General features: G+C 39.7%; 1 protein-coding gene across 5 annotated transcripts; it reads right to left on the bottom strand.

Annotated features, from left to right (window-relative positions):
• Positions 1-206: 206 nt before the first annotated feature.
• LOC136429879 (CD151 antigen-like) lies at positions 207-22,279 on the bottom strand. 5 transcript variants are annotated; one of them, XM_066419967.1, is made up of 10 exons: positions 22,149-22,279; positions 16,180-16,277; positions 8,789-8,895; positions 8,417-8,608; positions 7,876-7,950; positions 6,761-6,865; positions 6,023-6,181; positions 3,919-4,002; positions 3,187-3,304; positions 207-2,256 (listed from the first exon to the last, which is right to left on the bottom strand). In XM_066419967.1, exons 3-9 carry the CDS (start codon positions 8,876-8,878, stop codon positions 3,221-3,223), a joined length of 789 nt encoding a protein of 262 aa, XP_066276064.1. In that variant the 5' UTR covers positions 8,879-8,895; positions 16,180-16,277; positions 22,149-22,279; the 3' UTR covers positions 207-2,256; positions 3,187-3,220. The 5 variants fall into 5 exon arrangements, with proteins under 5 accessions (XP_066276064.1, XP_066276068.1, XP_066276066.1 ...); XM_066419971.1 differs by lacking the exon at positions 3,187-3,304; XM_066419969.1 differs by lacking the exon at positions 16,180-16,277 and having other exon boundaries at positions 22,149-22,275.
• Between the last annotated feature and the right edge of the window lie 67 nt (positions 22,280-22,346).

The raw sequence follows: 22,346 nt of genomic DNA, 5'->3' as shown, positions 1-22,346 counted from the left end.
AGGTAAACCATCTCCGAACTTGATCTTCCTTCCCACAACCACTACTCACCTACCAAAAACCGCAGTTTCTAGAGTTATGCTCTTGACATACATACAGACCCACCCCACAGCTGGCGTAACTGAAAACATTACCTTCTCGGTGAAGGTAACTATATGCTCAGCTGTATTCCTTGAGCACCATAGACACACAAGAATCCAGTACGATGTAAACTTCTGTATCAATTTTACTGAAAAGGTACAAAGAAAGTGGCAAGCATATAGTGTACAAACAAACACCTTGTACAAAACATTGATGATAAATAATCTATGCATAAACTATGATAAAATATAATAAAAGCTGTTTTCATGCATGCTCATAATTTATACACCTCTAGAGTTATAAATACATGCACCGACTTTCTTAAAAACACAAGACAAAACACATATTTTAAACACATCTTTGAGTCTACTTGCAGTGCATGGGATTTGTTACTATTTTTTTCACAATGTTTTCAAGAATATTTTCATTAGAAAATTTAACTTCACCCAATCAGATTTCGTTTGATTTTACTGAAAAATTCATACTTCCTCATATGACAGAATTTTTTAGAGGGTACCTACTTCTTCAAATATCACAAACTTGTGTGAGGTCTTGCGAGGTAGCACCAAAATGACGTAGCTAGGTATGTGCTCTCAAAGGATAAACCTTCCTTAATTTTCTCAAATGTTTGATAATGAATTACTGGCAGTGGTCACAAAAATGTTTATCAAAACATACAGTCCAAAGAATCCACCAAATTCCCCCAACTATGCTTTTTTACACCTCTTTTCCTACCACACCTCAATTGTAAAGTAAGTAGTTCATTTGAAACATTGCCTAAGAAAGGGAATATGTGTGCCGGGCAACTTTGAAAACCAGAGTTTCCAAACCAGCACACAGCTGCTGTAAGTACATTGCATGGTGATAGCACTTAACGAAAGAGCATTGCATTTTCAGTTCTTAACTTTCAGCACTCTATGCTGCCAGTGTCCAAACTGGGACACTCGTAGAGTGATGAGGGTTAAACTTCAAGTTTCATTGCCACACAAAAAACGTTTTTGATCTACCTGTATGCAAAAGTATTGTGCATATCAAACAACTCACAAATCATGCAACATTAATTGCATGTAAAAATTGCAAACAAATTTCATCCAATTTATATGCCCTTCTTCTCTACCTGTATATATATAAATATACAATACACTGCTATTGCAATTAAAATCTTGCACAAAACCCTATGCAAATTCTTAAGTCTGTGCAACCGACATGATTAAAAACATCAGATACTAGTATACAAACTGTCATATACCATGCTCCCCACATCAAATACAATCTCCACCCCTACTGCAAAATTGCATATTGCTATTTTCAGCTCCAAAAGCTTAAAAGCTATAATAAATAGTTTGCATTAAATATAGTTCAAACTGTTTAAGAAAACATTGCAAATAGAAGTTTTTTCTATGTTGTAAGTCATTTCCTTCTTAAAAGATAAAACTTTGTCCAAATTTTGTGTGCCTGTTGTAAAATTGTGTACCTCACAAACTTTCCCTTTTGGAAAACTGTCAAGTGGTAGAACTTGATACATCAAGTAGAAAATTTGTCACTGTTTGTATAAAAATGCCTCATATTTCCCGATGAGGTTATAAGTTGGTCTGCCATATGTAACATACTTTCTTTTCTACTACAAACTTGTTGTAAAAGTGCTATTGTGCTACCAAATCAACTAAGTAGACTGTATTTGTGACATCAGATTAAAAACAAAAGTTATGTTTTATAGTACGGTATCTCTAGTTATGAGTATGCACATTGTCAACAACTTCAGAAACATTGCTTAAAACAACATTTTATACTGACTGATATTAAAACCTTTCCTATACCACAGATGGTACATATAAACACTGTAGTTATGTTTTTGTAGACAAAGTTTGTCCTATCAGAATTACTTGGACAGCATTAAAGCACTGAACACATACTTGTAAATGAAAATTGCTGTTGCTGACTTTTACCTTTAAGAAAATTGTTTCGTTAAAAAACTTACTTTCAGAAACATGATTGCATCATAAGAAACATGAAATGCCATGATTAGCTATCATATTGCATCTAAGTTGAAACTTGATCCACAACAAGGAAGTAGTAGACAATGTGCAGTATGATGATGACTTGTCGGGAGGACCAGCCTAACTCTCGCTCCTTCTGATGGCTGAGTGAAGGCAGCATGTCAGGATCATCCCAATAAACTGGAACAGATACGGACAGAAAAATCAGAAACTTGGTTTTTAACTTTAAGGGTATGCTGATTATATGGATGACATCCGCATGCAAATCAAGTTTTGTTTCCAGAAAAAAAACGTTGTGTACCATGCTGAAAATCGTGCAAAGCAGCTACAAATGGTAAATTCTAAAAAAATTGGACAATGGATACCAATGTTGTAGAATGTCAAAGTCAATTTCAAATTTGTAGAAGAAGATGTGAAAGAACAAAAATGAAGAATCTATATATATTGTTTGGTATACCAGACTTTGTGTGTTTAGTCATTTGTTCAATGTTCCTGACCATTTAGATTTCATAATGAAGGCAACTTTTTTTGCCAAACTGTTTTTTCCAGATCACTCTCATCAGTTTTGAGGTTCCCAGAGGATGTCATCTATGCAATCAAATCAAAATGGCCTTACCAACGAGTTGAAGAATTGACTATATATAAAAAGACTCAAATATGTGTGAAAAATATGTACGGAATACAGTGAAGCAAAACATAAAGAAATCATAGATACATGTATGCTTGATAATGTTTAGTATTTTGTGTGAACACTTAGGAATTTGAATGATTATATTTGTTGAAAGTGACATCAGATGTCGACAGAACAAAGGTATAGAGTTCAAAATATTGCACGGTAGTAGTGAAAGTTGTGAAAATGGAATGCAGAATAGGTGTGGCTGTTTTGGTGTTGAAATTTTCAATATTCCAATATTCTATGTACACTATATTATGTAGCATCTTCTTGACACCCTTTTCACCAGCATTTATCATCAATGGGCTTTCTTCAACAAAAAATGTTTGAATAGTTCTTTTCAAAAAATTCCACATGCTGAAAACTCCCAATTTGAAACAGCCAACAATGTTATGAGAAAGAAGAGTTGTTAAGCTTGCAGTTCGAGATAAACTTGCCAGGGGGCGATGGTGAGAGAGACAGAAGTGAAGCTCAGTGAACTCCTTCCTTCTCAATCTCATTATAGTACTCGTCCACCAGGTGGTAGAAACACAGGGTGCAGAACAGACCCAAGATCTGAGGCAGATGGAGGGATGGAGGGATGGAGAGAGAGATGAGAGAAGGAACAGAGAGACGGATAGAGTGATCAAGATAAGTTTCTGTAGAGGAATGCATCTATACTGGAGCAGTAAGTAAGAAATAGCAAAAAGATGGGAGATTGCAAGCAAGACATAGAATGAAGATGGAAAACCAATACATACTACTGTGTACTTAGTCTAATACGGTAATACTGATATGCAAGAACATTCAAAACGTTACAGATTTTTACACATGTGAAACCATGATAACAACAGCCCTATGGCAATCACATATAAGGGATGTCCCTGTGGCTCAAATGGTAGCAGCCTCACAGTTGAGCACAATAAGTTGGTAACTTGGAGACCCTGGTTCAAGTCCCGGGGTCAGGACATCTCGGTTGGGGCTGCACCCTTCTTTCAGAATGACGTAAAATGGGGTTCATTTTGTTAAAGGGAAAGGGCTAGCAACCCTTCTCTGTAAAAAATATACCATGCTACTGAAACAGCAAGGAAACTTCCTACGCTATGCGCCACTAGACACTACAAGAGTCTGAACGAATGAACGAAGGTATCTCATATGTAACCTGACCAATCAGCTATGTCCTTACTCACCATGAGACAGGCCATGCTGATGCCCACAGCACCGATGATGAACAGGTATGTCCTGATGTACGACTCAATGGCATCCAGGCAGCCCTGTAGGAACAACAGACATGGTCAGCACTACAGGTCATGGGTTTGTTTCCCATTCTAGGCAAAAGTATGATTTTTATAAATGTTGACAGTTGATTGTCCTTTCTTAATCTACCGTTTCCTTTCCTACTGGGAAGATGCCTTGAAAAATAGTTTGTCTGTATTGGAACGCCTTTTTCTCTCGGTCCTGACCCTCCCGCGGGTCAGATCGCCCTCCAGCGTTCGGACAATCTGACCCGGGGTCGGGCCAGTACCTCGGGCGATATGGAATACACTGTGTTGTATTCAGTTTAAAACCTTGCTCTCCAGTTCTTTCCTTTAGTCACTGATGAAAGATAGTGGCTGCTGTCTGAAACATCTGACTGTTTCAAAATTTTATCCAGTTGCTTGAGTAACTGTTTTTGGGTGATTTATTTGATTGATTTGATTTATTTGACTGTAGGAAAGTACAGCCAGGACTACCCAACTAGCCGAAGGCTATTACAAAGGGTTAGCCCTGGGAACAGTATATTCAAAGTTCAATACAAACTTTCATGGTGTATCTTATTATCTGGATGTCTATCCTTCATCAACGTACACCGTGTTGTATTGTATATACATATCTACACATCATATGGCTGAATATCCGCCCAACTTGTGTATTGAGAACGGTCCCCCGAAAGTGCGAAATGGAACGAAATGGAACGAAATGGAACGAAATGGAACGAAATGGAACGAAATGGAACGAACTAAAACAACATATGTAACATTATGAAATGAAATACCAGTAGATAGCGAATTATTAGGGGTAGACCGGAACAGGAAGCATTTTAAATACAGAAGTGAGTGGTAAATACATAATATAACGTGTTTTATTTCTTGAATCTATGTAATAATATTAAATACAATGTTTTTGTCGCGTTTGTGTGGCTAGATTCTTCCCTGAAAATGGAGACGCCGCGTGCAAAGAGATCTGCCGCTCTTGCTTGTGTACCAACGATCTGCAAATGAACTGCTGCAAATAGCAGGGAAAACAAGCAAACCGAAATAGTATTGCAGAAGTTGATGGTAACATTGCATCTCCAAGAGGGCATGAGGCAAGCGTAATCTTATTATGTATACAGCTAGCGTGTTTGCGTGTTGTGTGAACCGTGAAATACATGTATTGCTCGTTCACACCCTCCCTTTGTTTTGTCGTGAACAAGGAAGCATAAATGTCTCCAGGGGACTCCACGTCCGTGTTTGAATGGAGTGTGAAATGTGTGAAATGTGTGACGCGCCGCAGAGCTTCATTTAAATATCATTAACGGAGGGGTCCATTCAGGGGTCAGGGGTCTGACTTTAAGCCGAACAATTGGAAAGATATGCATATGCTACGTACCAGTTATGGACTAAAACCGTATTTAAATAAATGGAAAGTCGGGGTTTGATTCAACCTGTCGGCAGCACGCCCACAATTCCGTCGCGCTGGCAACAATGCCGGTTTATTTGTATGCGGGGCTCCATTTGGGGGAGAGATTTATAGATAATAAAATAACGCTTGCCTCATGCCCTCTTGGTGAATTATGAGATGCATTGTTACCACCAGCTGTATAATCTAGTCCTAACTTCGATACTTAGTTCCGTTTGCTTGTTTTCCCTGCTATTTGCAGCAGTTCATTTGCAGATCGTTGGTACACAAGGAAGAGCGGCGGATCTCTTTGCACGCGGTGCCTCCATTTTCAGGGAAGAATCTAGCCACACAAACGCGACAAAAACGTTGTATTTAATATTATTACATAGATTCAAGAAATAAAACACGTTATATTATGTATTTACCACTCACTTCTGTATTTAAAATGCTTCCTGTTCCAGTCTACTCCTTATACTTCGTTATCTACTGGTATTTCATTTCATAATGTTACATATGTTGTTTTAGTTCGTTCCATTTCGTTCCATTTCGTTCCATTTCGTTCCATTTCGTTCCATTTCGCACTTTCGGGGGACCCATTGAGAAGAAAATTTATAGATATAGATATGACAAGCTAGTTCCAATGGGCCGTACCACGTGGTAGATGTTGGAGGGGTGGTCCCTGACTGCACAGCCATCTGAAGGTGATATGCAGCAGCTGTTCGGTGCTGTCATGTTCTTGGCCAGCCCTGTCTTGAAATACGGACTGCTGGCCTTCCAGTCCCGCCAGTTTAGGACCCCACAGCAACGAAACTACAGGGAAAGATGGGAAATCCCCAACAGTTATATAAAAATCTTATCTTTTTTTAAAATCAAAAGTTCAATATACATCATAAGATTTGAAAGCCTGAGATTTCCATCTGTTCAACAAAGGACGGAAAATTGCCAATAGTTATACAGATTTCATTTTTTGAAAATTCAAAAACTCAATGGAAGTCATAAGATTTGACAGTCCGAAAAATTGTCAACAGTTATATGCACATTCCATTTTTTGGAAAATCAATAACTCAATAGAAATCACAAGATTTGAAAATCTGAGATTTCCAAATTTGCAATCTCTATAACATGGTAATTAAAAAATTCAATTACTACCATAGATGACAATAAGAAAAAAGTATCATCCCAGCAAGAAATTTCTTTATGAATCAGCAACCATAGATATGAAAGGTAACAATTACTCAAGCAACTGGATAGATTTCGGAACCCAAAATCTATCCAGTTGCTTGACTAATTATTACTTTACTTACTTTACTACGAGGATGTCTAACCTTCATCGACACAGCAATAATACATTTCAAGCATTCCGTTGACTTATAAAGAAAAAAAACTCACGTCCTGTTGTAGTGTGTCCGTTGCCCCGGTGATGCCCTCTGACCCCTTGGCCATGTACTGCATGATCATGGTGGAGTTCAGACCACCCTTCAGCTCTCCCCGCAGCTGTTGTCATGGCAACAATACAAACGTCAGCAGAACATCTCACAACAACAACAAGATAAGATTACTTGTGCATTAGTGACACAGCACACAAAAACAACATGCAAGGAAAAACATGATGGGCGATATGAGGGATAAAATTGTGTGAAGAAGACATTCTATTCATGATGGTATGTAAAAGGTATAGTGTGAAGACAGAAGATAGATACTATACAACGAAAGTTTCATAGGAAAGTTTATAAGTATGCATCAACACAAACTACTAAATGTTAATAATGTGCCAGGACAATGTATCAGATACAAGAATAGGAGATAAACACGATGCTCATGCCATGGTAAATACGGTAAATTTTGAAACTTTATTTTAATTTTATTTTCGCAGTTGGCCACTCCACTGCGAATTCATGGCATTCTGAATATGTCTCCTTGCATGACTGCATTACAAAATCGTTTTCACAGCAAATCTATAACGCAGCAAAAACCTCCTTTCCAACTGCAAAATACATGTACAACCACCATGAAAGCAAATGAATTTATAGTATGTACATCGTAGTACATCATTTCTGAATTGCCTGAAAACACAAACATCTTCATGTCATCTATGAAAGAGAAGGACTACAGTCAAGAAATGAAGAGAACGATGGAAGGAAAGAAAGAAAGCATGGATGACCACTCACCCACTATGTACATGTAGGTAGGGCACGGGATGGAAAAAGAACACATGGTATCAGTAAGGTGATCTACAGTATAGTATTGTACAATGAACACCCCACAACAACCACCCAGTCCATTAAGAGCATAATGACGTGGATAATGCTACACCAGATAAGTCTTAGATTTAACATTTTGAGTTGACAACAATTTATGGGATTCAGATGAGAGAGAGAGAGAATTTTGACAGACAGGGTATTTGGCAATAACCAAGATTCCGTACATTATGAAAACGAACAAATGAAACCTTAAAATGTTTCAATGCCTCTGATGTGGCAAATGAAAGGTTATTAATAACATACCTGATCTTGGTAGACATAGGCCAGGATACCAGCAATGATCTCCAGTAGGAAGATGATCAGCAGGAAGACAAAGTACTGGGGAGAGGAAACAGTGATGCCATTACATGTAAATTAAGGACATGATATCAAGTTCTCTTCCACATGACAGTACCTCAGGTGTTGTTGTTGTACAGTGTGTCACATTGAGTACTACACAACAACTGACACCGAAGGTTTTAAATTGTTTATAACCATTGGAGGCATAATTGTGAAGACAGTGAGTTTCCCAAAGGCAGTTAATCTTCACATATCTTTCCAATAGTCTGTTTCTGGGAGATTCTAAGTTTACATACATACTGATATTTGCTCACCTGTATGTTGGTTCAAGGTTGGACTATAGGCCAAAGTTGTTTGTAACATGCTGATTCTAAAACCAGACATGACCCTGACTGACAATGTATCTGAATGTACTAAGATGTCAAAACTGTGATTTGACTGGATAGCATTTACACAATGCAGTATCCCTTATCATACCCAGTAACAATTCCCTACTAGTACTTACCACAATAAGGCAAGTCTTGTTCTCGCGGATGGCGCCGCAGCAGCCCACGAAGCCGATGATACAGATGATGACCCCCGCTACGATCAGGATCCAGGCGCAGGCTGGGTATGTGGCGGAGTTCAGCAGGGCGACGTACTTCGTCTTCGTCTGCAGGATCCAGATGCCCAGCCACAGGACTGCCGCACCAGAGCACTGGGGACAAGAACATATACATCAGCCACATATACATCAACCTACAGCCCTATGGCTGCACATACTCCAGACCCTTGCGATCTAGCCCCAGCCGCCAATTGAGTGCTCCTCGCAATTCAGCCCCTGGCTGCGAAGAGAGAGTAGTTGGCCCACCCAATAACAATAATAACTTGTACTTACCCAGAAGAGGAAGTTGAAGATTAGGAGAAGAACCTTCAGACAGCCCAGGGTGTTGGACTTCTTCTCCTTCGCAGACTTGTACTCAGCCATGGCTCAACTGACACTACCTGCACAACACAGACACAATATACATCAGTATAGGGAATTCACACAAATAAAAGCAGAATGATGTATTTACTGTTCACAACTCGTTTCTTCCAGATTTTTCTCTGTGGCAGGTCGCTGAAAAAGAAACACATCACAAGTTTTTCTATTGATACTGGTCGCTTTGCCAGGTTGGCAAGTCATTTAGAGATAAAGTAAGCTCTTTTTCTTCATCTTTCCAGGCTAAAAAGAAGGCTGCAATTCAAACAGAAGCTGCTGGGGCCCTGCATTGGAAATATTCTGGCCACAAACCAACAATGAAATGCTAGTGAAAACATAACTTCAGCAGCATTCAACAACAACAATAGACAGGACTAAGCTGGGAAAAACAACCCCCAGGTGTGCCCGCACCACCAGGTGAGACAAACCTCTGCCTGCACCAGGTGAGGTCACCTGGGCACAGTTCAGACACTTCCTTCCTTCCTTGTGTCACATCCTGTCTCATCTCTGTACCACAGTAAAGAAATCTGAGGGGATTTTTTAAGTCTCGCCATTTGAAGAGGTTAACCTGAAGCAATTTTAACACAGCAGTTGATGGAAAAAACTAGCCTCCATAGCAGGCTCTCTGGGGCTTTTTTAGGCTTAAGCCATAGGAAATGCACCAATGTCATTCATTCTCTGTTGAGCTCATCTACCCTAGATCATTAAAAAAATTGCCAACTACCAGTTGGCATACAATATTTTTATGGCAATTACAAACGGCACTTAGCTAGACCCCCTAAATAGGCACTTTCTAGCTGAAAGTGATCGACCGAATTACCGCCAATGTCCCGCTATGGACGTCCGACCTCCCGCGCGGCTGCCGAACTTTACCTGTTAATTTCTTTCGTTACAAACAAGCTTTCATCAGTTTGATGCTTGATATCAGCTGGGTAAGCTAAAAGGAATTCTTACACCGATATAGACACACGTATATGAAGCCGTTCATTTTTTGGGCAACGGACTCTTTTAGGGTACCCACTCGGAATAATACAGGAATGAGACCTTATGACTCACTTTGGCTGATTTTTGTACTGGGTTGTTTGTGCAGCCAGCCTGTAACCACATGGCCCATTTTCATGCAGGCTCATGGTTACGGTCTGGCTGCACACAAAGAATAGTACAAAAAGATGTCATCAGCAAAAGTGTATTATAATCCCCCCAAAAGGCCCAGAGTGTATGCTATCGACCTCCTTGATGCTATGGAGGCCAGGGAAAATCCTGGTCATAAAGCCAGTTGTAAACATTGTGTAAAAAAAAAAAAAACACCAAACAGTACCACAAGGACTCTGAGACAATGCAACTGTGTTCCTTTGTTGGAAATAAAGTTGAGCTGGAGGTTCAATGATTGTTCATCATACCAAGCCCGAGCTTTTTGTTTTCAAAGGAGCTTAACAAATTACTCAGGTAAATCTATAGTCTTTACCTGAAAATTGTAGGTTACAGGTAGGTATTTGGCACTCCGGATGATAGACGCATTTCAGGCTAGATAAGCTACCGGTAGCCCATCATGTTTTATTATAGACATGTAAATAACAACCATACAAAGCAGCAATTACACCACTTGTTTGCAGTTTAGACTGAGGATAGGAATCATTAGGATATTCTTAATCAGTAGCACTCCCTTCACTTGACAGTGGAGCCTTCTGGTGACATAATAACACCGGGAATCCCTTAGGCGCACTTTAGACCTGCAATGTTATAAGGTCGTACGATCATCGTCGTAGGCGACGGTTTTCTTTAGACACACGGTCAGGAAATATCATGGGACCCCCGCAGCGCAGAATTCCATTGATGTGCGCGTGTGACTCAAAGTGAACTCTTGCGCTCAAATTCAAAATGGCGGGGGAACCGCTTGTTTTCGTCAAAAGATGAAGCTTTTACTGACTTTGCAACAACTGTTGCCCTGCAGATGAGACGTTGAGAACGGTGCTCAACAAAGAAAGAGATTGAGGCTGGTACAGAGACGGACGGGATTTAACCCGAGTTCGTGGCCGCCGCCGGGGATGTCCCGGGGATCGAGGAATAGGGGCATACTAGAGAAGTAGCCACTGGTAGCAGGGCGTCGCGCCGGAATAACCGGTTTCGGATGAGAAAAATATGTTTCCATTGCTAACTGCATGCATATTTACAAAGAAAACGATAGAAACTTTCCTTCCCGGACAGGAAACAGCACGCTGTAGGCTTATTAGCATATCACCCACTTCCGTCGCCGGCGACGATTCTTCTTTAGACGAGAAAAACACAGCCACAGGCCCCCCCGCTGAACGTCGTGCGACTGGGTCCGAGGTGGTCGCACGACATTTCGAGGATTTCCCGTTTATTGCCGTCGTACGATTGTTTTGATCGTCTTTAGACGGCCAAATATACCGTCGCCGGCGACGTCGCCCACGACAATGATCGCACGACTCTAAAATGTCGTAGGTGTAAAGAGGCCCTTAGTGGCCCGGAATTCCTTCTTATCACAACATTCACATATCCAACTCCCCTGACAAACCTTTCTTGAACCCCAAACAAGCAAATGACTCTATCACATAGAGATTTATCAGAACAGATGTTGAGGTCAAACAGGGCTAAATGGGAAGTCAGACACCATTTTTCACCATTGTCAGCTATACTTTCATGCTCTTGCTGTGTGTATCTTCATAAGTATTATAACACTTAACTAGCAATTAAGACTTAAAAAGTAGCTACTATCAGACGATGTTGATGATTCTTGAACGAACCTACTTTTTTTATTTATGGTAATCTTTTTAACTGGTCACTCAAACTGGACCTTTGTTTTCACAGACTGTATCCTTTGTTACCCATATGAAGCTAGAATGGGAGAGGGTGGGGAACCATTGAATAGGGTCCATTGTAGACACAGTTACGACACTAAAACAATATCATAGAAACATTAACTCATTAAAGAAGGTATTTGCTAGCTCGGGGCTGATTGACAATGTTTGTAAATGTGGGAAAATTTGCAGAAATGTAGCAGACTTACCCTTTTTGTACAGACAGTAGGAGAGGACGCTATGGTGGTTCTCTGTGTGCTAAACTGACCCGACTGGCTCCGTGCCACAAATATGCAGGCAGGGACAATGGGAGGGAGGAGGGGCTAGTTTGCCCCCGGGGGAAGTGTGTCATCTGTCTCACAATAGGCCACGCAAAATGGGTTTTACAGATAATAACAACTCTCCAAGCAGAGGTTGATTTCGGTATATTGTAACTGAAATGCACGAGGCGAGTAGTACAGTCTCATGGCTCCCCGGGCATTGAACTGGGGCCTGCCAGTGAACAAATCCAACGCACTTACAACTAGGCTAAAAGGTCCACACCAGTTGACTGGTCAGTGGCGCTTAAACCACACTGTTACACTGTACATAACCTTCCTTTTATGTGTCCAGTTTTCTGACAGATTTCTGTTCAATGATTGGGCCGGCTGGCTGTTGGAAAACGGGACATATGAAAAGAATGTTATATTAAATCTTCCTAATCAAGCTCTGCAGGGAGTGTAGATAACAACTTCAGGGGGCTCAAAATCTAATGCGATGGGGCTGTCTTTATTCATCCTTCAATAGCGTATTGACAATCACTGCATATTTGAGCATATTGCTCTCAAAATAGTGGCAGTTTGGCAGTGAATTCTCGATTTAGTTTGGTTTAAGGCATGTTCTTACCAGAATATGTGCATTGCTGCAAATAACTGCCTATCTGCTTAATCCACATTATGGATAAAATATTTCCATAAAATAACAATAAATATGTATGCATACAAATGTGTTGAAACTGTCTTATATTCAGAATTTTCTGTGAGAATATAACCTTGGCTGTAATCATAAAGTTTTGTAGTACAACCGGAAGACTTGAACAGGAACACATCTTAGCAAATCAGGAGATTGTCTTTTTCTAAAGAACTATTGACATTTCCATGAAAACTAATCATTAAATCCCAATAAACATTCATTAGTTAGTTATTTTATCAACCCTCTAAGTCCATTAAAGCAATGAATGGGATTTCCAGTGCATTGTTTGGAAACAACATAAGAGGATCATTAATGATTCTCTGTTGTGTTAAATCTTCAATAGGTACCAAAACAATCCTTTTAATTAGGTGTGAACAGCTCTTCTAGTCTATCAGTTCCTCATCATTACAGCCACTCAATGGACCATGACATCTTCAACACAGGGGGGCTTTTCTACAAGACTGGGGCTTTTCTACAAGACTGGGGACTTTCCATTATTCCTTAGGGGTGGGACCAAGGAGGGGAAATCCCACTGGAATGAAAGCAGTTATGGCAGGGCATTGTTTGGGAGCCCACGTTGTTCTGCAGTTTCTGTTGTTAAATCTGTCATTTATTAAGTTGTCAAAAATACATTTTCATAAATTTCTTGTAATGAAGTTCTTTAACAAAATTCTTTTCCGACCCAACAAACAAATTCCATTCCCTGAATCAGTGAATGGAGGGAGGGACGGGTCCTGGAGGCAACCCTGAGAGTCATGGGCACAACAAAGGCTACTGAAGTGCTGCACTAAAAAAAATATGTTACAATAAGACCCCGTTCATACTAAATCGCGTAAATCGCGAAATCGCGTAAATCGCGATAATGTGGCTTAGTATGAACGCTCCAAATCGCATTTGAAATCGCCCGAAATCGCTTTCCGCGAAACCACCTCCGGGGGTGGTTTACTCGCGATTTGCCTGCATTCCGACTTAGTATGAACGCTCCAAATCGCCTTGATGCGCGTTGGGCGCTTTACTTTGCATATTGACCTGGTCATGGGTCAAGGGGTCATCTGTAAATTCAGTCTTTCCGCTCATTATAGGATGTTCATCTACCTCCTAGCTTGTTGGAATATTACGCCGAATGCGGCGGAAATATGTCAGAATCGGGCGGCGATTTTGCCGTATGGAATGACGAAAACGCATGTACTGATGGCCATCTTCGGGGATGTGGGGATTCAGAAGAAACTCAAGGGATCCCACCGAAACCAGAGCGTGTACGCTGAAGTGGCGACTGCCTGAGTTGGCCAAATACGCGAAAACATGGAAGTAATGCCGCACTATCAAAGGTAAAAAAAACCCAAGATGAAGTACAAGAAGGTCATTGAACACAACAGTAAGAGTGGTGACAATCGAATAACGCGTCCGCCATTGATCAAGCTGTTGGACGCGATTTTACAACTCACGCTCGTTCGACCCCTGGTGTGAAAGAATGCGACTCAGGGCGATTTTGCGATTTCGCGATTTGCGCGATTTAGTATGAACGGGGTCTAAAACATGCAGGACAGTATCTATACACATAAGAGTTTTCTGAAAGGTTGGAAGACTCCAAACTTGATATCTTGTCCCCTCTCTCTTTTCTGAATCAAATAACCCTAACCTTTGCGAACACGCCCCCACACAAAATGCAGAAAACCAGCTGTGCAAAAATTGTTGGTCACAGTTTTTCCGACACACAATGGCTGGCATCTCTGTGTCTGTCTGTGACCTCTAACTGTGAAGGAGTTTAGCAAGGTCACCAGGCTCGGCTTCCGCCAACATCACCATGGCAACCAATGTTCCATGGAATTGTCTGAACAGACCCTCTTTTCAGACTGGGCAGGTTTTTCCGTTATCCAGATCAAAACCCTTCAAAACCCTTCATGTCAGAAGCATTCCATATAATCTACAACCAAAATCGAACACGAAATTTAATTTCTTGACATTGCATGGTAATCTAAGCAACCATGCAATACTTTTACATCTCACAAGGTGGCTCTGCTAAAGGATCTCAAGTTGATGGACAGCTTTCAAGATAAGAGAAGACAGGTTCATTAGAGGAGAGGGATAAGGCAGTGGTTATTTTCTCTGGCTGTTCTTGATAACATCTCATTATGGGGCACCTACACTAATCTGGGATTCCTCAGCAAAGGCTGGCAGCTGAGAAAGTTAAGACAAGAAACCACACCACAAACAAACACTGGGATAAAACTGAAGAGGGTTGGGCAACTGGAACAGGAAATAACTTACAAATGGAAGAAGCCACGGAAAAGTGAAAGTCCTTTTTTCCCTTGCCTTATTTTCAGCAAGGAGGTTAAAAATGGACCTCCTTGTCTTCAGGGATGACAATAATGACATACCTTTTTCTTGTTCAACAAGGTGAATGTTAAAGATTAAGGACCAAGTTAGAATTTTCTTCGTTTTTAATAGTGTCAACTTGTAAAGATTTTGCTACAAAAAAATAAACCAAGAAGCTAGGTGCCACTTTCAGAAATCTCCTAGAATTGCCACAGGGTTTGAATTAGCTTAGCAATACCTCAGTACTTAGGTTGAGTAGCAAGTCAGAATTTTCTTCCTTTTGGTTTTAACTTTTCAAGATTTTCCGACAAAATAATCCCTATGTCTCTATGTAAGAATTTCAGAAATCTCCTAGAATCGCCACAGGGTTTAAATTAACCTTGGAAAACCTCAAACTCAACCCCAATGTCAAGTCCATTCAGAGTTCACTTCTACAAGCTGGTTAGAGCTCCAGACAAGTTACTGTAAATGCAGAAATGTTCGTGGGGATCTTAATTTTGCGGTAGGGAGAAAATGGAGCGTTCGCGGTGGTTTTGAGTTCGCGTTTGAAACATTATATGGAACAGCTTTTTGGAAAAGAGGTCACCACGAAAACCGCGAACATAAAAACACCGCTAACATTTCTGCATTTACAGTATATACAGAGGTGGTTTGGATTATCCAGTGTTCTATCTCACCATGGTTCACCTACTGGGCAGTGATTATACCATCTAACAATGTTTGGGTTCACTGAAGACAAGGTCACATGTCAGACATAGCTTGTTACTGCTGCTGTTCTCCATTTCTCTCAGTATTTCTATCACAAGCAAGTACCATTGACATCATGTTTGTAGAAATAGCTTTCCATGCACTTCTAGATGCTTACACTAAACAATGCAAAAAACATTTTCAGCTGTCCAAAAAAGATAAAATATACAGTACTGTATAACCTCCATCAACAGAATACAGATATAACGTTACTAGCAAGAGTGTCTTATTTTAGACTTGATTATAAGTTTAAGATCATAAAACAATTAAGAAATCACAGGGATTTTATTTATCTACATGTACTTTAGAATAGACAACATGTGATGGACAACATCCATGAAAATATTTTTACTTCATGCCATGTGTTATATCAATTAGTACGTACATTTGATTTGACTGCATGACAATGTTACAGCTAGATAAGGGGAACTATCATAAGCGTTACGACATGTATCATGCGTAGATAGTTCATACTTGCCAGAACCTGCAGTCCTGAATTTTCCTTAAAAAATCAGCTGAACTGTTGGACAATTCCCTCTGCGCTCTTGGTCCCGATTCACCAGGGGTCAAACCTACATGTAACGGCACAGATCATGGTAGTCAGGAACAGTCCATCTCAGTGACAAAGGGGTGTGCAGGGTATCATCACATCCTACTCTGACTTATCCTAGCCTGTTTTCCTTGTGGTTTCCTTTTCTAGCTACAAGAATAACCTTTGAATCAGATCAATTACGCACTGCTATGAGGAAAATATATTTCTCGCAACATGTTAAGACGACTAGGTTTTAATTCGATAATTTTCTTGTTTTCAGATGCTTATAATACAGGGCACGAGTGCTGAGCCCCTCCCCACTGCCCTCTGTTGTTGGTCTCGCACACATTCCTGAGTTTGCTTGGATGACACTTTACTAAATAAAGCCATGGGACGGTTTGCCGGGCCATGTTTACATCACTGCATGTATACTTGTGGTATGTAGCCCCGACATCGGAGGGTGTGAAAGGGGACTACACGATACATGATTCAATCTCTAGATAGATGATTGTCATATTGTTCTTATAATCTAACTGGAGTCTAACTCTAAGCTGTCTAAATAAAACGTTGAGACCAGTACCTGATATATATTCAGGTATACGTCATGTGTTTCTACGAATTACACTTTCACTTTTAAATGTAGGCCAACCCCAACTGCCACTTTTAATTTTATTAATGTTCAGGTCATGTAAGGCATATGGATCAAAGAATTTCTGAACAGGTTCACACAAAAAAAATCCAGTTATTTTCTGGATACAGTAAGACCCTGTTCATATCAAGATTATCATAGCTGGTTGAATAAGTTAAAAGATTTAACCGGTCAAATTTGCGTTCATATTGGGCAAAGATAGACGGCTAAATTAACCGGTTAAATCTTTTAATTTATCCTATAAATACGATAGGCTTGATATGAATGGGGTCTAATTCAACCTAGCATTCTCTGAGAACTTCTCCATGAAAGCTCTAATGTAAATGCTAGTCCTAGTTTAAATGTGTGGATTATGAGATTAGGATAATGTGTGGCTAAAATGGATCTATGTAAATAAATATAGATTAGATTGTCCCTAAGACCCACATCCTCCTTCTGGGCTGTATTTAAGCATTGATACATTACCATTCCTGAAGTCTTATGCAGAGGTTTAACTTTCAAACATGGTAGTAATCTTAACCGTGATCAGTAGATTTGAGAATGAGGAAATTGTTCCACTTATCGGTCACTACCACTGGGTTTATAGTATATAAATGATTAGAAAAACAGTAAAACAATAGTACTAATATCATACAGTGTAGTTTATATTAAAAGAATGAAACAATCAAAAACACTTTGATATTATTTTGCCAGTTTTCCTTTAGCAGCTCTTCATGATTTCATATGCACCAGAGAAACCAAGAATATGACTTTTCAAAATGGGAATTATTTCATATGCTAGATATGCTAAGTTTTTTTCAGACTAGAACATGTCTGTTTTTCCTTGAAAACTTGATGTGTTTCAAACATATCCTAGGAAACCACCATTTCCCACTTCTGGTAAGCCACACAAAACAAACACAGAATATGACTTTTCAAAATGATGATTATTTCATCTGGTCTATAACTCTATTGTTGACTTTTCAGACTAGAACATGTCTGCTTTTCCTTAAAAACTTGATGTGTTCTTAACATATCCCAGGAAACCACCATTTCCCACTTCTGGTAAGCCACACAAAACAAACAAAGAATATGACTTTTCAAATGATTATTTCATCAGATGGTCTATGCTGACTTTTTTCAGACTAGAACATGTCTGTTTTTCCTTGAAAACTTGATGTGTTCTTAACATATCCCAGGAAACCACCATTTCCCACATCTGGTAAGCCACACAAAGCAAACAAAGAATATGACTTTTCGAATGATGATTATTTCATCTGGTCTATTGTTGACTTTTCAGACTAGAACATGTCTGCTTTTCCTTGAAAACTTGATGTGTTCTTAACATATCCCAGGAAACCACCATTTCCCACTGCTGGTAAGCCACACAAAGCAAGCAAAGAATATGACTTTTCGAATGATGATTATTTCATCAGATGGTCTATGCTGACTTTTTTCAGACTAGACCATGTCTGCTTTTCCTTGAAAACTTGATGGCAGGAAACTAGCATTTCCCTCTTCTGGTAAGCCACACAAAACAAACAAAGCTACACTTGACACATGCTTTGTTGACTGACACCTGTCAAGTGTATGTCAGCAGGCATACATCAAATGTTTGGGCAGTTGACAGAAAGGAATCCTGAGGGAGAATAGAGCCCCCAGACCTCCCACAGTCGCTTTTCAGGTCAAGAAAACACACAAATCTCTTCTATAATCTGATATGGGAAGTAATCTAATTAATCAAAGATAAGGGATGATCCTATCTTGCTAATGCTACTTTCTAATACACATGGGGCAGTGTAACACAGAAGAGTGTCCAATCCAACTAGAAATTTGTCTTTTTAGTTTTACTAGTTTAAGTAAGTTTCGGGATCCCTGACAAATCACTTAAAGGTTGAGTTAATTAAATGTGAACATTCATAACTGTGCCCTGTCATCATTTCTTCTTCCACCCATCTCCTGGAAAAAAAATTACAATTTTAGACAAATATTGCCCTATTGTTGTGGAAGGCAGGCACTATAACTATAGGTAAGGTAAAGACTAAATTTAGTGGGGGGTGTTAATCTACTGTGTCTAGAGCACAGTATTAGATTTAGAGGGTGGAGCCCATCCCTCTCCTTCCACCAGAGCCCTAACAAAGTCATGTACCCATTTTAGACCTTTGTGGAGTGGGGAAAGTTGTCATGTGTCTTTCCCAAGGATACAATAAGCCAGAAATGCCAGGAATCGAACCCACGACCTCACGATCAGGTGTCTGCTAGCCTAGCCACTCCACCATTCCACGCCACACAAGCTCTAGGTATGTGGGCTTAGATCTACAGTAGGGATAGTATTTCACTGTTATTCTTAAAGTAAGGCGCACTGCATACAGTCCACAATACATGTTATTCGGGTCTTTGGAGCCTGTGTGGGAGGCTTCTGTGTAGTGACCAGTATTTCACAGGAAGATGTTTTGTAACTATTTGAAAAGAAGTTTGTGTTTGAGCTGACGTTTGTTGTACAAACATGCCCACATGTCCACGTGGGCTTCGCAAACATTTAACAACAGTGTGTCCTCTGTTTTACCTTTCGGAACCCCCGATCTCGCTTCTTATGTGAAGTCTTGGATATATTAGTACACATATGTACTGTGACCTTACAAAGGATGACATGTTCTCATATATATTATAATGTCATCTGTTATATACGATGTAATGGAAAAAAGAAGAGAGAAGATGCATGTAAAATATAAGTGTAGGTAAAGATAAAACATAGAACAGTTTTACTATTACTGCATCAGTCTCTTGTATCTAACTTCTATGTAACTGCATTTAGCCCCAATGGGGCATGAATATGCAATAAACTTTATTATTCCTTGATGTTCATTGATATACATGTATCTCAGGCTTTATACAAGTAACGTTAACCATGGTGACGTCACTAAATGCAAGGAAGATATGACAATGCTGTTAATCTCTTGAAATCATCAATAAGAAATGTGTAGTGCACTACAGTTTTCTTAGTCTTACCATCCTTTCAACTTGAGAGATAAAAGTTCTATGTATGATTTGTAAGCATCAAGTACAGATTTCTTTTCTTTGTGGAGAGAAATCTGGAGAAGACATCAAGACGCTATCTCTGGAAGTGTTCTAGGTCCTGACAGGCCTGGTTAACTAGAACCTGCTGCTTTTATCTGTCAGACAACAGTTTTGTTGTGAGACCAAACAAGAATGTCAAACATGGATGGAGTCACTCCAGGGTACAGGGGGGTGGTGGCTACTGTGTAGTGTAGGGCCCAGGGTGTCCTACAGAGTACATAAAATAGTCACGTTCTGGATTTCTCCTAAGTGCTTTAGGTTCAGCTGGGGCATGTTACAAGCCACCTCCATATGTTTATGGCTTAGATAACACTGTACGTGAATGGGTATGTCCAAAGACATTACGTTACTGAGGTAAAACTGGACATTCTGGGTTACAAAATGATTTATGATATATTTCAAACTCCTACGATTAACGTCAAAGGTTTAGACAGTGATTATGTTGTAAGTTTTAGGTAGGAAATGACCTTTTACAGGGTATTATCTAAGACAGCCAGAAGAAAGCTTGAAAGAATTGTTGACATAAAAAGATGAAGAAACTGATTGACTTCAAGATGGAAACTCGGTCTGTTGAAAACAAAATTAAAGGTGGGTTTTGAAACGTTACCTTTTAGTTTTAACATAATTTAGGTGCACTGATTGAGGGTATTAGTTTTGAACCACAACAAAAGTGTCGGCTGACAGTCAGGCCTGTACAGGAAGTTGTAGGTGGAAACTTAAGACAACCCGTGGGTGGAAAAACAAATGTCAAAGTCGGCCTGGCTCAAGGATTGCCAGTGAACTGGAACGGACACCAAATAAGCACTTGTGCTGTATGACAAGGTCTGACCATTGTTAACACAGTGTTGGGTGATGATGTCATTCAAAGAAGCTTGTTTTTGTACCTTGGATCACTCAGTTACTTTAGTTTATGGCCCATATTACATTTGGTGAAAGAACTACTACTACTACTAGTAGTACTAGTGGTTTATCACGGGCTGATTCTAAGACATTTTTATTACAAATCCCCTTTTCTTGCCCAAATAAGAATAAGGTTTCCCAGTCTGCAGAAACTAGTGGCTCAACAGAAATGAGAAGCTTGTTTTTAACCTTCTCCCTGCTGCCTAACTCTGTAACCAATGGGGAATTTGGTGCCAAACGGCTACTTCAGTGTGCTAAAGGTTAAAGCCCTGGATCTGACACTGATGTCCCATTTCTATATGATATTTAGTAACATCCACAAATAAAAGAAAAAGTTGTGCCTGTAATTTTGAATGGAAGATTCCAAGAAAATCATTCCGCACCCAAACCAACATCCCCCACATTCTGGGTACAAGAATGTCAGTTATTCGTAGCATGACTAACTCCACGCTGAATACCACAGGCCTTCAGCTGTGCCCTGTTCAAGGTTCCCCACACATGTGGTGATCTCTAACCATGGAACCAATCTCACTAATGGTCTCTGTTGGAATATAGCACACCATTGGATCAATCAAAGTACTGTGCATAATGATGGCAGTAAAGTACATAAGGAAAATTGGCACAAAACACAATTGGGTTACCAGTAGTAGAAAATAACAACTATGGTATTGAGTCAACTCTTGCAAAGGCATTGAAGTACTAGAATGGTTTCAACTTATCTATTTTCATTTCCTTTCAAAATCATGTCTAAAACATTCAGAATAAAAAAAAGGTTAATTAACGTTTTGTGCTGTTTTTGACAGAGAATGTGGGTCAATTCATCAATACAAGCATCAAATGCAATGCAGACAGAAAAGAGAAAAAATGATGTGTGCTTGATAAAATCAGAGAACAGATGTTGAACTGAACATTTCTCTCGTATCTACTCCCTCCCTTCCGCAGGAGTGGTTCAATTATTTCTGACTCACTAGTTCCACAGCCACTTCTTCCAAAAACCGTTTCCCTCCAAAACGGCCTTTTGCAGCGACTTTAAAACCTTTCTCTCTCATCACAAGTTTTCTATCCTCTATATCTAAATCGATCTAACTTTGTCAATAACTTTGAAAACATTTAAAGTAGAAATCCACGAGGGTCTACTGTTAAAAGAAAAGGCGGCTAACACTATTAAAAGTGGGAGGGGCATTTTCTATTCATATCACGTCGTCTGCAAAACAACACTAACTACAACACCTTATGTCGCGCTTCCCCAATATGTCACCTTAACAGAACTATCAAAAAAGATTAATCTGTACGTATTGTACTCACTTTTGTCTGCTGTGAGGCCCGACAAGTGCGACAACACTTCACAAAGAGAACGTAAATATGTTCAACCCGGACTGTAAACAAAGATTTGCTAAATGGGAAAGTTGAAATGGGGCGCAGTGCATCCTGGGAAATATAGGGTCAACAAAGGCCATCAGACGATTTCAACAGCTCAGAAATACAAAGTGAAGTAATATTTAT

The sequence above is a fragment of the Branchiostoma lanceolatum genome, chromosome 3, assembly GCF_035083965.1.
Source record: "Branchiostoma lanceolatum isolate klBraLanc5 chromosome 3, klBraLanc5.hap2, whole genome shotgun sequence".
In the NCBI taxonomy this organism is placed as follows: Eukaryota; Metazoa; Chordata; class Leptocardii; order Amphioxiformes; family Branchiostomatidae; genus Branchiostoma; species Branchiostoma lanceolatum.
Note: the sequence above shows the minus strand (reverse complement) of the source record. Positions and strands in the feature narration are given on the sequence as shown.